The sequence below is a fragment of the Cokeromyces recurvatus genome, assembly GCF_025118155.1.
Source record: "Cokeromyces recurvatus strain NRRL 2243 chromosome Unknown BX663scaffold_4, whole genome shotgun sequence".
In the NCBI taxonomy this organism is placed as follows: Eukaryota; Fungi; Mucoromycota; class Mucoromycetes; order Mucorales; family Mucoraceae; genus Cokeromyces; species Cokeromyces recurvatus.
Window position 1 is genome coordinate 217,436 of NW_026251390.1, and position 15,128 is coordinate 232,563.

At 32.0% G+C, this 15,128-nt stretch overlaps 6 protein-coding genes across 6 annotated transcripts; 1 reads left to right on the forward strand and 5 right to left on the reverse strand.

Moving 5' to 3' along the window:
• Positions 1-137: 137 nt before the first annotated feature.
• BX663DRAFT_534888 (peptidase family M1-domain-containing protein) lies at positions 138-2,723 on the forward strand (the record flags this gene model as incomplete). Its single annotated transcript, XM_051530587.1, has 11 exons — positions 138-395; positions 503-651; positions 728-776; positions 845-1,126; positions 1,236-1,343; positions 1,436-1,475; positions 1,535-1,669; positions 1,736-1,900; positions 1,961-2,326; positions 2,386-2,589; positions 2,617-2,723. The coding sequence occupies exons 1-11, from the start codon at positions 177-179 to the stop codon at positions 2,721-2,723; spliced, it is 1,824 nt and encodes a 607-aa protein (XP_051385893.1). The 5' UTR covers positions 138-176.
• A 1,479-nt stretch (positions 2,724-4,202) lies between these two features.
• On the reverse strand, positions 4,203-5,479 carry BX663DRAFT_429059 (phosphatidic acid phosphatase type 2/haloperoxidase; the record flags this gene model as incomplete). Its single annotated transcript, XM_051522715.1, has 6 exons — positions 4,203-4,517; positions 4,595-4,665; positions 4,738-4,903; positions 4,969-5,018; positions 5,097-5,196; positions 5,279-5,479. 6 exons carry the CDS (start codon positions 5,477-5,479, stop codon positions 4,203-4,205), a joined length of 903 nt encoding a protein of 300 aa, XP_051385894.1.
• Positions 5,480-5,654: 175 nt separating this feature from the next.
• BX663DRAFT_580985 (uncharacterized protein) lies at positions 5,655-7,628 on the reverse strand (the record flags this gene model as incomplete). The annotated part of the gene is made up of 5 exons (XM_051532192.1): positions 5,655-6,093; positions 6,152-6,698; positions 6,763-7,068; positions 7,206-7,466; positions 7,575-7,628. 5 exons carry the CDS (start codon positions 7,626-7,628, stop codon positions 5,786-5,788), a joined length of 1,476 nt encoding a protein of 491 aa, XP_051385895.1. The 3' UTR covers positions 5,655-5,785.
• On the reverse strand, positions 7,454-9,062 carry BX663DRAFT_245286 (uncharacterized protein). The gene is made up of 4 exons (XM_051521853.1): positions 8,595-9,062; positions 7,736-8,519; positions 7,521-7,628; positions 7,454-7,466 (listed from the first exon to the last, which is right to left on the reverse strand). The coding sequence occupies exons 1-3, from the start codon at positions 8,952-8,954 to the stop codon at positions 7,615-7,617; spliced, it is 1,158 nt and encodes a 385-aa protein (XP_051385896.1). The 5' UTR covers positions 8,955-9,062; the 3' UTR covers positions 7,454-7,466; positions 7,521-7,614.
• A 246-nt stretch (positions 9,063-9,308) lies between these two features.
• BX663DRAFT_529448 (major facilitator superfamily domain-containing protein) lies at positions 9,309-10,344 on the reverse strand (the record flags this gene model as incomplete). The annotated part of the gene is made up of 2 exons (XM_051530243.1): positions 9,309-9,649; positions 9,714-10,344. The coding sequence occupies 2 exons, from the start codon at positions 10,342-10,344 to the stop codon at positions 9,309-9,311; spliced, it is 972 nt and encodes a 323-aa protein (XP_051385897.1).
• A 1,063-nt stretch (positions 10,345-11,407) lies between these two features.
• BX663DRAFT_540586 (uncharacterized protein) lies at positions 11,408-12,334 on the reverse strand (the record flags this gene model as incomplete). Its single annotated transcript, XM_051530754.1, has 3 exons — positions 12,242-12,334; positions 11,697-12,098; positions 11,408-11,438 (listed from the first exon to the last, which is right to left on the reverse strand). Exons 1-3 carry the CDS (start codon positions 12,280-12,282, stop codon positions 11,408-11,410), a joined length of 474 nt encoding a protein of 157 aa, XP_051385898.1. The 5' UTR covers positions 12,283-12,334.
• Between the last annotated feature and the right edge of the window lie 2,794 nt (positions 12,335-15,128).

A 15,128-nucleotide genomic window follows, 5' to 3' on the forward strand; every position in this document is an offset into this window, starting at 1 on the left:
TCATACTTTATTACACCGGCGCTTGAAAAAAAAAAAGTTTATTCTCACGATAACAGATAACAGTAATGAAAAAAAATTTATCTTTTTATTGGCTTGAGTTATATACACACATATTTTTTTTCTTCTTTTTTTTTTTTTTTTTTTTTCTATAGTTGATCATTCATACATTTAAGAAAATGACCGATAAAGTCATCGATCCCAGTAGTCTTTCTAATCTCTCTGAGATCCTTACTCAACATGTTCATTTTAACTGGACCATTTCATTTACTGAAAAGAAAATCAGCGGTCATGTCCTTTTAGACTTGATCACTTTAGTTCCTAACGTGACTAAAGTTGTTTTGGATACAAGCTATCTTGACTTGAAAGGTGTTTCTATGAATGGTCAACAACTTGAAGTAAGTAAATGAGTAATAGTAAAATAGATGTTAATTATATTCTAAACGCGTTTTTCTTTCTTTCTTTCTTTCTTTTTTTTTTTTTTTTTTTTTTTGAAAAAAAAAAGTATTCTGTCGCGGAACGTCATCTTAGTCTTGGTTCTGCTTTAACCATTACACTTCCCGAAGCATTAACTGATATTGGTACTAAATTCCAAATCAGAGTCGATTATTCTACTACTGATAAATGTACCGCTGTTCAATATTTGGAACCAGAGTAAGTTTGATTATACAAAGTGTGATAATGACGCTTATCGATTCTTTTTTTTTCCCCTGTACACTATTACTAATAGACAAACTGTTGGAAAGAAGCATCCTTATTTGTTCTCTCAATGTCAAGCTGTAAGAAAATTTTTATGATTTTGCTATTCTGTTTGGACACATTATTAATCTTTTTTTTTTTTTCTAAGATTCATGCTCGTGCTTTCGCTCCCCTTCAAGATTCACCTTCTGTTAAATTAACTTACTCAGCTTCTGTCAAGTCACCTTTGCCTGTTGTTATGTCAGCTCTTTTAGAATCTTCTGAGGAGAATGATGATGGTACAAAGACATATCATTTTAAACAAAACACTACCATTCCCTCTTATTTGATTGCCATTGCTGCTGGTAACTTGGCTGGTCGTGAAATTGGTCCTCGTTCTACTGTATGGTGTGAACCTGAAGTAGTTGATCAAGCTGCTTGGGAATTTGAGGTAAGTAAAAGATAAATAGTAAAAGGGGAAGAGTGGCTTTGTGCTAATATATATATATATATACATATATATTTATATACACATATACATATATTTTACTGTTTGTTAGGATACAGAAAAGTTTATTGCAACTGGTGAAAGTCTTTTAACTCCTTATGAATGGGGACGTTATGATCTTTTGGTATTGCCTCCTTCTTTCCCTTATGGTGGTATGGAGGTAAGGAGAATAGCATGATCATCATCTTCCGGTCTAATCCGGTTAAGGCTTTATTTATTTATTTATTTATTTTATTTTATTTTTTTGATTAGAATCCCTGTTTAACTTTTGTTACACCTACACTTTTAGCTGGTAAGATTGAACCTCCTCCTATTGACTATAGAATGATATTCACTTTTGATATGATATAGGTGATAGAAGTGCAGTTGATGTTGTTGCACATGAAATTGCTCATAGCTGGATGGGTAATTTGGTCACTACAGCTAATTGGGAACACTTTTGGTTAAATGAAGGTTGGACTGTCTTTATTGAGCGTAAAATTGCTTGTAAGTGTATCACTTTGAGTTCTTTCAATATAGATATATATATCTTTATATTAACCTCTTATTTAGCACGTCTTCATGGTGAACCTGAAAGACAATTCAGTTCTATTATTGGTTGGAAAGCATTGAAGGAGAGTGTTGAACTCTTTGGACAAGATTCTCCTGCTACTGTATTAAAGCCTGATTTGAGCAGTGGTATTGATCCTGATGATTATTTCAGTTCTATTCCTTATGGTAATGATAAACATTATATATAAATGATAATATATACATATATAATAATCCATTCTATAGAAAAGGGTTTCAATTTGCTTTATCATATTGAAAAGGTTGTTGGTGGACCTGCTATCTTTGAACCTTATATGAAAGCTCACGTTGAACGTTTTGCTTCCAAATCTATCACAACAGAAGAATGGTTAGCCCATCTTCATGAATATATGGAAACTCATCATGGTAAAGAAGTTGTTGAAAAGTTAAAGACAATTGATTTTGATCTTTGGATTAATGGTACTGGTATGCCACCTGTGGATCCCAACTTTGATACTAGTCTTGCTGATGCTTGTTATAACCTTGCCTCTCGCTGGGATCAAGCTCGTAATTCAGATGATCTTTCTCAATTCTCTCCAAAAGACATTGAAAACTTTACTTCTACACAAAAGAGTAAGTGGACGCAGTTCTGTATATACATATTATAAATTACTAATACAGATGATTATTAGTTGTTTTCTTGGAACGTTTAACTGACTGTGAGCCTTTGCCTCATAACTTACTTGCCAAGATGGATGAACTTTATGAAATGACACCTATTCGTAATGCTGATATTCGTTTCCGTTGGCAACAACTTTGTGTTATGGCAAGCTATGAAAAGATTTACCCTAGTGTTGTTGAATTCATTACAGAACAAGGTCGTATGAAGTTTGTTCGTCCTCTTTATCGTTATCTTTATTCAGCAAAGAATGGTGCTGAATTAGCCCAAGAAACTTTCTTAAAGCATAAGCATTTCTATCATCCTATTGCTGCACAACTTATTGCAAAGGATATTAATTTGAAACAATAAACCATTATTCTTATTATTAAAAATTAAAATTAAAAAAAAAAAAAAAAAGACCGTCATCACTTTTACCACCATGATCTGTCCAAATAAACGAACTTCTTCTTACCACTCTTTCTTTCATTAACGGCGTGATAAGAAGAAAGGAAGCTTGACATCTATTATGATCAAAGTCATCATTCCGTTTACAAGTAAGCAGCAGTAACATAAATGTCTTTTCAACACCACAATCTGTTGCAAGAAGTAAACAAGGGATCTGCTAATAAAGTAGAATCTGCCGTCGTCATCAAATGAAGCATAGATTGAATAGTTTTGTCTGAATAACTCTCCCCTTTCCACGGCTTTTTTTTTTTTTAATGAGATTTTTATTTCAGCTAAATCCAGTTTATACTTTTCACGAATGTACTCGGATAACATCTAAAGTACTTGGTACAGAATTAAAACTATAACAACAAGGTACAATCTAGATTTTTTTTTCTTTAGTCTCATTATCCTATTTGTCAATGATGTATTTAGCTTATGTATTATTCACCAATAATATCTACATATCTACATATATATATATATATATACATATATATTACTATTATTATTATTATTATTTCATTAAGGAACTGATCTGGGCATGCCAGTATCCTTTTCCAGATACTATATGCTCCGTAAAGATCAAAAATTTAATTATATACTGAATAAATAAATATATTTATACATCCGTAAAACCAGTTGCTCCAAAGGTAATTACATAAATAGGCAATGATGCAAATCAGTCATAAATACATATGTTTATACATCATATTTTCTTTCTTGATAATCAATAATCATTAATACAATAAAGGGAAAATATATGATCCGAGATCCTCTCCTTTTTATTATTATTATTATTAAAAGCATGAAACTTTGTTCTATATAAATACATACATATTTCTTATCGTAATAGATTTCTTTACTTTTTTAATAATGGTCGACATTTATTATACCATTGCATTCATGTCAAGAAAGTCAAATGTGGGCTATTATTATGATGTCTGGTTAACGCCTTCCTTTTGGGTCGGGTTCCTACTTACTTTTGTTTGTATCTTTTTGCTGAGTCCGTTAACTACAGAGAGAATAGAGTTTATTAAAGAATGGGATGATATTACATAAGCACACACACAAAAAAAAAAAAGAAAAGAAAAGGGAGATAGAGAGAGAAAGAGGGGAGAAATAGTAGAAGAACATGTATTATTATTACATCATCAATAAATTATATTATTATATGTTATTTCTTTTCCCTACAAGTGGTATAATTGTGCTATTATTTGAAGATGTTTTATGTAACATTAAATTATCAGCTGCATAATACTCATTGTCTCTTTGAGATTCATTATTATAATCAATAGGATGATTTGCTGATCCTTCTTCGATATTATAATCATCAAATGGACTGCTATTTTTAGGCATGCCTATTTCTTGATGATGGTGATGATGAAGATGCTCTGAGCCTAATTATGTATTATTAGGTTCGATTTCTGTATCTAGCACGTTTATAATGCTACTTGATACAGTTATATTATTACCTATTCCTTCATTATTGCCTCCTCCTCTTTTACAAAATGTAACTCGAGCCGCAAATGGGTCTCGACAAGAGTCATGTGAAAGTGATGGATAATATTGTCGATAAGCAAAATACGCACAAACAATGCCTAACAAAGAACCAATCGTAACATCTTGCCAATGATGTCTATAATCTTCTGTACGTGAAATAGCTACTAATAATGCGCCAATGATAGGGAATGCAAACAAAAATCCTTTATATGTGTGCTATTTATTTTTTTTTTAAAAAATAAAAGTACGTAAGTTAATTTGTATCTTTCATTAGCCAATTTACCTTAACTTACACCTCTTTCATCAAACATTTTCATTTTACCAGCAAGATAGAATGCTAAAAATCCTAATCCAGCAAAGGAAACTGTATGTGCATAAAAGAGGGGAAAACTGTTAATATAATTGTATTCTAAATATTATAATTCTAAATTCTTACATGATGAATGCCCGCTTGGAAAAGATTTGAATCCGTCAATCATGATATGTGAGTGAATATCTGCTGTACAAATATCTATACTTGATAGTCCGAATTTAGGGTCTGCAGCGCCTTCAATAGGCTTACATCTAGATAACATATCAGGTCTTGGTCGTCCCGCTGTAATCTTATATATATATATATAAATATATATGTCAAAAAAAAAGCATTGAGCATGAAAATATCAATTACCTTAATAACATCTGTTAACATAATAGTCATTGATAAGCCTAAACAAAGACCTATAAAAATATATATAATATGTATATATTTACAAGTAAATATCAAATAATAAGGAGTCAAATGTAATTCATTATTACCGAGAACACCACTATGAAAATCATGTAAATTTCTTTTATATCCTATCCCGCTTAAGGAGATAATAGCAATAATAATAATAGGTGCAATAAAGCAAATAATCTAATATTAAAAGATAAATATCTAAAAAAAAAAAAAAAAAAAAAAAGATGTATCTCCCCCCCTTTTTTTTTTCTTTTCTTACCATTAATAACCACACTGGAACAGATTCTTTTTCAGCATATGGATACATGATTGATTTATCTTCAAGTGAAAACATTCTATGAAATGGTGTAATGCGGTCAATGGCAAAAAAAACAGCTGTCATTATAATGACTAATATCCAATCATATAGATAAGACAGAGCTACACGCCTCTTAAAAGGGTCATTTAAAGCTTTTAACATAATATTATATGTATGTAAAATAAGCAATAAAATAAAAAAATAAAATAAAATAAAATAAAATAAAAATAAAATAAAAAAATAAAATTAAAGGGGGAGGAGAAAGTTCTATTTTATATCAAAGCCCAGGAAATTGTTGTAGCTTGATTATTTCAGCTAGTTATTAATCATTGTTGTACAAAAAGGGTAAAAAAATGAAAAGAAATTCTTATCAGCCACAATAAATTCTAAATATAGTGTATTATTATGTATTAGTATTATATACAATAGTATAAGATATACAGTATTTGTTTAACATAAGCCGCGCATTTATAATTTTTTACAATAATTAATTGGCACCCAACCAGATCGGGAATCATCAAGAGTAGTTCCATACCACCAATCTGGATCAATGAAATCTTTATCTTGACTTATTCTTAATATTGTCCCTTTTTTAACATCTAATACATCTTCTTCATGTGTCTCAAAATCATAAAGTACTATACAATTAAAATCATCAGTTGTGGAAATCGGTACCATCACCGTATCATAATCTTCTAAATTAATCAAATTTTCTGGTTCTTCAGTAGGTTGAAATGAATTAGATGTTTGCCCAAAATAAGAGCTAAATGTCATTTCTAGAAAAAAGTAATAAGTTTCTCAACTGTTTAATAAACAAGAAAAAAAAAAGCTTACCGTTATCAGTATTAATTGATCTTGATGAGGAATATGTATCTTTTGATCTTTGTTTCAACATTGTTGTAGAATTAGAGGAATTACTACGAGAACTAGCAGCATATCTATTACGATTCAATATAGTAATTTGACTCGCTATTTCTTCGACTTTATCCATCTCTTGAACATGGTGTATCAGAATCTCATCAAAGGAATCCGCTGCCTGTAATCCCAAGTATTGTTCTATTAAATTTCTCCATTCCTTCTGCATCAGTTTATAAAACTTGATCTGAACCAGTGCGAGCTCACTTATTAGAATATCAAAGAATTTTTTTGTCAATCCAAAAAATATAGGTAGCTCTTCCACCAATTGAGCATTAATGGATACATAAGCATCAGCAGATTCTTGTAATGCTTTATCTGGAATGTCACCTTTTAATTTCATATCTCTAACTCTGTCATAATCAATCATCTTCATTGATCGTTTATGAATCACCTGAGCCGGATTTTCAAATACTTTAAGAAATTCATCAATACGACTATAAATATAGCCACGTATATTATTATCCTTAAGAGAGAGAGAGAAAAAAGGTATGAATAATTGATTGATTAAATTATATGTCTCAAGTTACCAATTCTCTGGATAATTTTGTTGATAGACGTGAAGCCATTCGATTAAAATCACTAATATGTGTCAAGCATTTTACTTGTACACCTCCCCATGAGCTATAGAATGATTCCATACTACACGCAAGTTGTTGAAGGTTTTCAAATGTAGTTTTTACATGTCGAACCCATCCTTGAACATCTCTTGCAAACTGTCGTATATATTCTTGTTGTTCTTCGAATTTACTATTTAATGTTTCAAACTGAGAATCATAAGTTGGTTCAACTGCAAATCCTGTAGCCTGCTTCAGTCTCTGCGCTCTCCTCGTAAACTTTTTATTAATACCATGCCTAAAATTAAAAATTGTATTAGCTTCTATACTCCTTTCTTTGTTGTAAATAAAACCTTACACGACCTAAATTTACAGAATATTAATATGTATATTTATATAAAAAAGGTGAAGCTTACATTAATGTCCGTTCGTCTTTTTTCGCCTACAATTTTTTCTACAATATCTTTTCTTCTTTTGATTTCATTGATATTATCTGCTACTTCTTGAATCCCTTTCACTGCAGCAAAGAGTTCGTTATATCCTTTATCTTCGGTTGAAGTAAGGGATAAAATCTCTTTTAATAATAAGGGGTATTTTAGTACTCGTTGTACTGGTTTAATTAATAAACTGCCTAAATCCCAACTTGTTGTTTTTCCTTGAATTTGTTCTTTACATTCCTAAAAATAAAATAAAATTAGTTTCTTCTAAACTAATCTGATAAAACTTATTACGTTTAAAAACATCTGCACTTTGGGTTGAATTTCTAATTCTTGCAATTTGAATACAGCATCTTCATGCCTTTTACAATATTCGCTATAAATACTATCAATAGTACGCATCTATTATTTTGCATAAATAGATATAAGTCTATATTCAAATAGAATTGAAAACATAGAGAAAACAAACAGACACACACACACACACTCACACTCACACTCACACTCACACTTTACCATTTCACTAAAGGAAGATCCAATTGAGTCCTGCTCACAAGAAGTCTCCAAAAGGGTAACAAAAGTCTTCTCAAATTCAACTATGTTGATCAAATTTGAAAACAAGTGTCGCATATCTGATTTTGAAAAGACGCCTGCTTTACATGCTCCATCATAATAAATATCTTTTAATAAAGTCATATCTTTCTGATATGATTTCTCTGTCTCTATCAATTCCTCAACTACTTTTCTACGCTTTTCTATTATATTCGGTTTTATATCTGCTGTATATTGAGGGGAGACAGTTTTAGCTGGTTCATTTTCTTCATCATTACTATTATCTGAGTCGGGCCTTCGAATTGAGTTTTTCAAGTGTTCGTTTTGTTGTCGCTGTTGCTGATGTTGTTGGTTTGTGAACCAATTACTAATGTGCCAGCCTCGTTTTGAATTCGTAAAAGAAGATGCTTGAGATGAAGTTGAAGTGGTACTAAGGATACTACTATTGCCTGTCTCTGTTCGTGATAACATAGTAGGAATAGATAATATTGAAGCAGATGTACTAGCTAAATTTGAAGCTCGATGAAGAGCATCATTGGGCTCAAGTTGTTGTGTTGATGACTGGTATTGTCGCAAAGGTGGTAATGGGTGATGCGATGGCTCGGTATATTTTTGATTATTTGTTCTTGGCTTTATGGGCAAAGCGGGCGGTCCTGTTTTAGCTGCTAGAATTATTTTTTCTGGTAATAAAGGTGGACCTGTTTTTGAAGGTTTTAATGGTATAGGTGGTCTGTAGTTAATCTAGTAAGAACAAAAATATATATTATGAATAACGAACAAATATTCCAATGAAAGAAAAATAAAATAAAAACTTACTTGTTGAGGACTTTTAGTGGGAATTGAGTTTTCTTGTTGAAATTTTGCACGAAGATCTTTAAATGTTAGTTGTGTCTCATCAATTTCTGCTGTGTGAATAAGGAGTTGAGGCCTTTGAATAGACTGAGGCTTTTGTTCTGTAGATAATGAATTTAATATTGGAGGCTTACTAGGGAGTGGAGGTTTATCAAGATGAGTTGCTTCAAAAACACGAGAAAGTCTGTTTACTGTTGAACCATTAACTCGTTTGTTACCGACCTCCTCTTCCTGAAATTGTTGTTTAATATGATTTACGTATGAATGACGAGGCTTAGTATCCAATGTTTTTGAGAATGCATCTTGTAATTCAGGCCGATTCATTTCTTAATATTGCCCCAAAATAAATATATATGAATATAAATATAAATATGAATATAAATATAAAAAAAAAAGACAAGTTCAAAAAGAAAAGAAAGAAAAAGAGAAAACACAAGAGATAGAAGAAGAAGAAAAAAAGAATATTACTTGATTAATGTATTTGATGGATTTATGTTATTTGTGCCGATTTTTCCTTTTATATCTATTTTTTTTTGAAATAAAAAAAACACACACACACAAATTAAAAATATTCGTTAAAATAGTACATGTAAATAATAACGAGATTTTTAATAAAATGGTATTGTATACTTCTATGTTAATATAAATTAATTATACAAACAGTCATATTATGTTATATTATACTTTAACAAAAATTTCGCCTTTTGCTACAAGCATGCGAAGAATAAGCATAAATAAAGCGGAGATCACTAACATAGAACCTGTGAATTGAATGGCAGCTGTCCAATTTGATGCATCTAACAAAAGTCCTATTATAGGCGTACCAAGTAAATTGCCTATAACTGTAGTCATGTATATCATGCTTAATCCTTTTTGAATATTTTCGACACCTACAATATCAGCAGTTATAACCGGTAAAAGTGATATAAATCCTCCTGCCATTAATCCATATAATATACAGTATACTACAAAGGTAAGATAATTAGTAGAAAACTGCCAAAGGATCATAGTAAACAGTCCTATTTTTTTTTTTTTTTTTGGAAATCAGTATTATTATTATAGATATATGCATGCTTATTTTACCTGCTAATAATGTACATACAAGCATTGTATTGAATTTACCTGCAAGATCTGTAAGATAGCCTATGATAAGACGGCAAATAGTATTCGCGGCTGACATGACAGAGATCATAGCTGCTCCATCAGAAGGACCTAGCCCCAGAGTTTGAACGTATTGTGGAGTTAAGAAGAAAGGAACAAGATAGCCAAATGGGAGAAAAAATCCAAATGCCCATAGCAATAGAAATTGACGTGATATTAAACTAGCATCATAAATATGGTACCATTTATCTTTACCATTCAGAGATGAAGGAGGACGATATCGAGATGTAGCTAAAGCAGTAGAAAGACAAAGTAAACCAAATCCAAAACAGCCTTGAACTCGAAGTGTATTGCGAAGTCCTATTGTGGTAAATTGTTTTTCAATCATAGGTGATAAACATACTCCTCCTATGCTTGATCCGCTAAGTGCAATACCAGTAGCAAGAGCTCTTTTTGAATTAAACCATTGAGATGGGAGTGTTATGGAAGATGAAAAGGCAAAGGAGGCTCCTATGCCAAATAAGATCCCTTGTGAAAGATAAACATGCCAAAGTTGTGTAGCAAAACTTGCTAGAATCAATGATAAAGGCACAATAATAGTACCAATTGACATGGTGCCTCTAAATCCAATCCTTTGAATAACAGGTGTAATAAACATACCTAAAGCAAGCAATAAGGCAGATGCTGAAGTACCCACAAATGCGATTTTTAGCAAATTCGTTTGACCAGCATAAATTTCATCAATATATCTATTATATGTATTAATCGTTAGTTGACATTGGAGATACAATATATTAACTTACAGTTTTTGATAATTTCCCCAACAAAAGGTAGTTCCAAATACAAAGAAATTCACTAAAAAACTAGATATAACAGTAAGCCATCCAGGATTTCGAATTCCTTCTGTATGATATGGTATTTGCTGGAATACAGATGATTCTTTAACTCCCTCTAAATCGTTTTTTTGATTACAAAAGCTACTCTTTTCTGTTTGATCTGATTTCACTCTAGATAGAGTATGCGTAACCTCATCCAGAATTCCTGATCTTGGAAAAGGAGCATGCTCAAGCGCTGTAGGACAATGCTCAATTTCTGTATATTTTATTTCATTTTTGTATATTATAACTTGCTTATCATCTTTAGACCCGTTATTGAAAGTGCTATTCGGTGGCACATCATTCGATTTCTTTTGGCTATTTATATTTTTGGTGGACATTTTAACAATTTTATTTATCTATATATCAATTATGACAAAGAAAAGAAAAAGAAAAAAAAAGGTACTTCCATATTTTTTTAAGTTATGAATATATATCTATGATAAGGATATTCGAGATTTTTTTGCGTGGAAAAATATATATATATGTATATCGTTGTAAGGGAAAAATAAAATTCTCCGAGAAAGATCCTTTTAAATACAAACAATGCTCCAACATCATATCCTTTTATACTTTTCCAAATTAAACATACATACACACATAAATAAGGCTCTAATCTTTTATGTAGTGTAGAATTAAATAAAATGTAACTATTAGGAATGAACTCAAAGAAATTGTTTATTGAGAACAATATGTGGGCATTTTTTGCTTTTTTTCGTTAAATCTAATTTTCATGCTTTTCTTCAAGCTTCCCAGTGTCCAAATGAAACAAAAGTTAATCTTGTTTTTTTTTTTTTTTTTTTATGGATCATTCACTGTAAATTGTGAGATACTATCACCACGGAAAAAAAATCAGTATTTCCAAGTGTTTTAAAGTGACAAAAAAAATATCAAAAACACCTAAAGTCACCACAAATCACTTTACATCACTAAAATTACTTTAAAATCACTCTAATCACTTAATATTATTTTATATATAAGTGACTGCTTTTATTAACGCTTTCATTATTAATTACACCAACAAGTATAATGAATAATTGTAAATACATAATGTCTCCTTTGACAATGGCAATATCTAGGCCGAACTTACCATTTTATTGAACGAATATGAGTCGAGCTTTGAAGTTTTGCTTGAAGTACGTGACTTTCCGAATTAGCAGTTGTGTTATAAAAACTGTTAGTAAAGGTTGTAGCACATTTATAAAGCTTACTTTCTCTAACTTGGACATCTATTACACTAAGAGGCTCTTTTAATAATATACTGGAATTCCTTAAAGTAATATTGCAAATAACAAAAGTACCAATTTCATCAATTGTCGCGTTGACAAGATTGTTTGTTTCTCTCCTTAAATCTTCATAAATTTTATTTGCATCAGATCCTTCTTCTACAACTTTAGCAATGACATTCACAATTACAGCTTTCCTTATATCTTTTGGTTTTGCGATCAAGTTATTGCGGGCTGCAACAAAAGTAGCGGGAATAACAGTAGCACTATTGGCGATAGAGGGGAGTAGCCAAAGAAGCGGGAATACGATTTATTATATCGTGAATAGCTGCAATATCAGTACTAATCTCTTCGAGTCTATTACTAATAGGTTCAATATTTTAGGTCTGGGCAAGTGTGTCGACTATACCGCCAATTCTCTTCACTTCGTTTATGAGCTCTGTGGCCCATTTTGGTGGTGCTTGCGATGCCATATGTCTGAAAAAGTTGAAAAAAAAAGAACAAAAGTGTATGGAACTAATTTAAAATACGCCAACTAATATGAATATTTGTTTACGCAATATATCATCTTTTGTGACTACTGATATGATTATTAGATATTGTTGTAGCAAAGAAATTAACCTCTCTTTTCTCTTCTGAACTTATTATATTTAGAATAAAATGAATTGCACAATATGCTTTGAATCTACGGGGAAAAGAAAGCTTGTAGCCAGACGAGAATTTACACGACACTTGGCTGCACATCGACGTGAAGAGTTTAAGAGAAAGCTGAGGCAGATACCAGAAATCCCAGAGAATAATACTGTGGAGGGCATATCTTCAAGTGGTAATAAAAAAGCACTTAAATAGATATTCAAGCTACTATAACTAATTATGTATTTAAACAGCAGTTATAGTTTCCAGAACTATCAAGAATCCAGCTTTTCGACAAGGACCGTTGGCAGACATGATTATTGACGATGATATTGAGATGGAATATTTTCAAGAAGAAGCAGGCAGGGATGGTGGCCAAGAAGAAGAAATGATTCTGATAGAAGAAGAGGAAGAGGAAGAAAAAGAAGGCTTTTTCAAAGCAGAGGACGATGAGGAAGAGATAGCTGAGGCACTTGTTGATGATATCGAATATCCTACCAACGTTGAATTTGAAGAGGACAGATATATCGATGATGATGAAACCACAGCTACTGTTGAGGCTGAAGAGTCTTTTGCTGAAGCTGAAAGCTGGGCTAAGCAAGATTTGTTACGAATTGGTACATCAGAAATGACTGGTGAACCTATTCATTTAGACATTGAAGATTCTGATAGGGTTGCAGAACATACTGAGAGTGAGAAACGAAGCAAAGAGCTATATGTTTTGATGCAAAACCACCAAGTGAAAAAGTCAGCCAAAGACGCAATCATTAAATGGATCAACAAAAACTATCATCCTAATCAGTCAAAAGATGAATCACTAAAGTTTGTTTGGCTTTCTGAAAAGCTTCTTAGTGAATCAACCGCTTTGAATGAAAGGCGCTATGACATGTGCACGAACGGATACATGACGTTCTTAAGAGATGAAGAGCTACGATGTTTTTTTTTTTTTTTTTTTTTTTTTTTTTTTTTTTTTTTTTTTTTTTTTGTCTTGGGGCAAGATATGAACAATCTGAAGATGGATCTAGCAAGCCTCGAAACACGCTCTCCCAACTAAGTATAGCCGATTTCGTTTCATCGTACTTTGTGAATGCTAATAGTAGGGATAAAATTTTATACCGAGCAAGAAAAGATACAGCCGCTGAAACAGAAAAGTTTAAAGATTACTACAACGGCTCAGCATACAAATATGCGAAAACAAAAAACATGTTTTCAAATGAGTATGATATTGCTTTATCTTTATATGTTGACGGTTTTTATATGGGCCAGAGAGGAAAAGAAAGTATGACGATCGTCAAAGCAGTGAATATAAATTTAGCGCCAACTGAAAGAATGAAGAAGGACAATCAATTCGTTGTATGCGTTATAAAAGGCCCTAAAAAGCCTAAAGACCTTTACAGCTTTTTGCATCCTCTAATCAAAGACCTGTTAAATATGCAGAATCGAGGAGTAAAGCTTCAAGCCGACGGTTTAACTTTTGCGTTTAAGGTTTATACTTTTTTATTTTTAGGAGATATTATGGCCTGTGCAGATGTTTTATTTCATGCTGGACATATGTCTACATATGGTTGCCGAGTTTGTACAGTAAAATGCGCTTCATATGATTCACGAAATGTTTATTTCGCTCCAGATGGGGTGGACCGGCCTGAAGTTCGTAGCAAAGAGAGCTTTCAGCAAGTAAACATCCAGTTGCCAGCTAACAGTGAAACCAACAAAGGAATAAAAAAAAAGGTTACACCATTGATTTGTTTCAAAATGTTTAGTGCCTCCTTTTGTGGACTTGATAAATTGCATTTGACAGGCCACAACTTACCGAAACAGTTTTGGGGTTTTATGCAAAATCCAAACAAGAAATACGGTATAGCTAATCCATTTGAAGTATCACCAGCTATAATCAAGGAACTTGGTGAAAGGCTCGCTGAAGTACAAAGCCATGTTTCGTTAAATTCTTTTGAAGGTATATTCATGAATCTATCTTTAAGAGAAGGGCATGCTCGTGCGGTTGACTGGCAAATATTACTAGTTTATCTTCTTCCAAATCTTGTTTGCGAGGGTATTCTGAAGATGGCAAATAGTTCATCTAGCAGAAACACAAGAGTTATGGCCTCTACAGTAGATGATAGGCTTATTGAAAAGAAGTTAAAAGACACAGTTGTAGCAGTCTGCTGTTTGTCAAGTGCTTGTACATTGGCATTACAATATGAGATAACTGTAGAAGATCTAAAAGAAATTCAACATAAGATCCAAGTATGGACTTCTTTTATTAAAGAAAACATGCCTCCTAATGTCCATACAGTAACGTAGCACTACCTACAACATATTGTTTATATAATCAAACAACTTGGACCTATGAGGATGTTCAGCTGTAGACCTTTAGAGCGAATGATAGGCATGATTAAGCAACAGATTGGTTCAAAATCTAAACCAGCCAAAAATGCGTTTAACATTGCCAAAAAGTTTGCAGAACAAGGCTTTATTTCACGCAAAGATAACACTACAGATAATGCAGTAAACACGAAAAAGGTTGTATCCAAGAAAGGTAGAACATCTGGGTTTGTTCAATTAAATGAATTTTTGTATTTGGGAGCTGAATTCATTCAAAAATGTACCACATTCCACCAAAACAATGACAACTTGCAAGTAAGAAAAATTTATTCAGTAGATCT

Bases quoted from the DNA above. Each gene is read 5' to 3' on its own strand.
- BX663DRAFT_245286 (XM_051521853.1), bottom strand. From the start codon at position 8,954: ATGAATCGGCCTGAATTACAAGATGCATTCTCAAAAACATTGGATACT. The intron at 8,520-8,594 runs GTAAGTTTTTAT...TGTTCTTACTAG, and splicing joins CCACTAAAAGTCCTCAACAA to ATTAACTACAGACCACCTAT.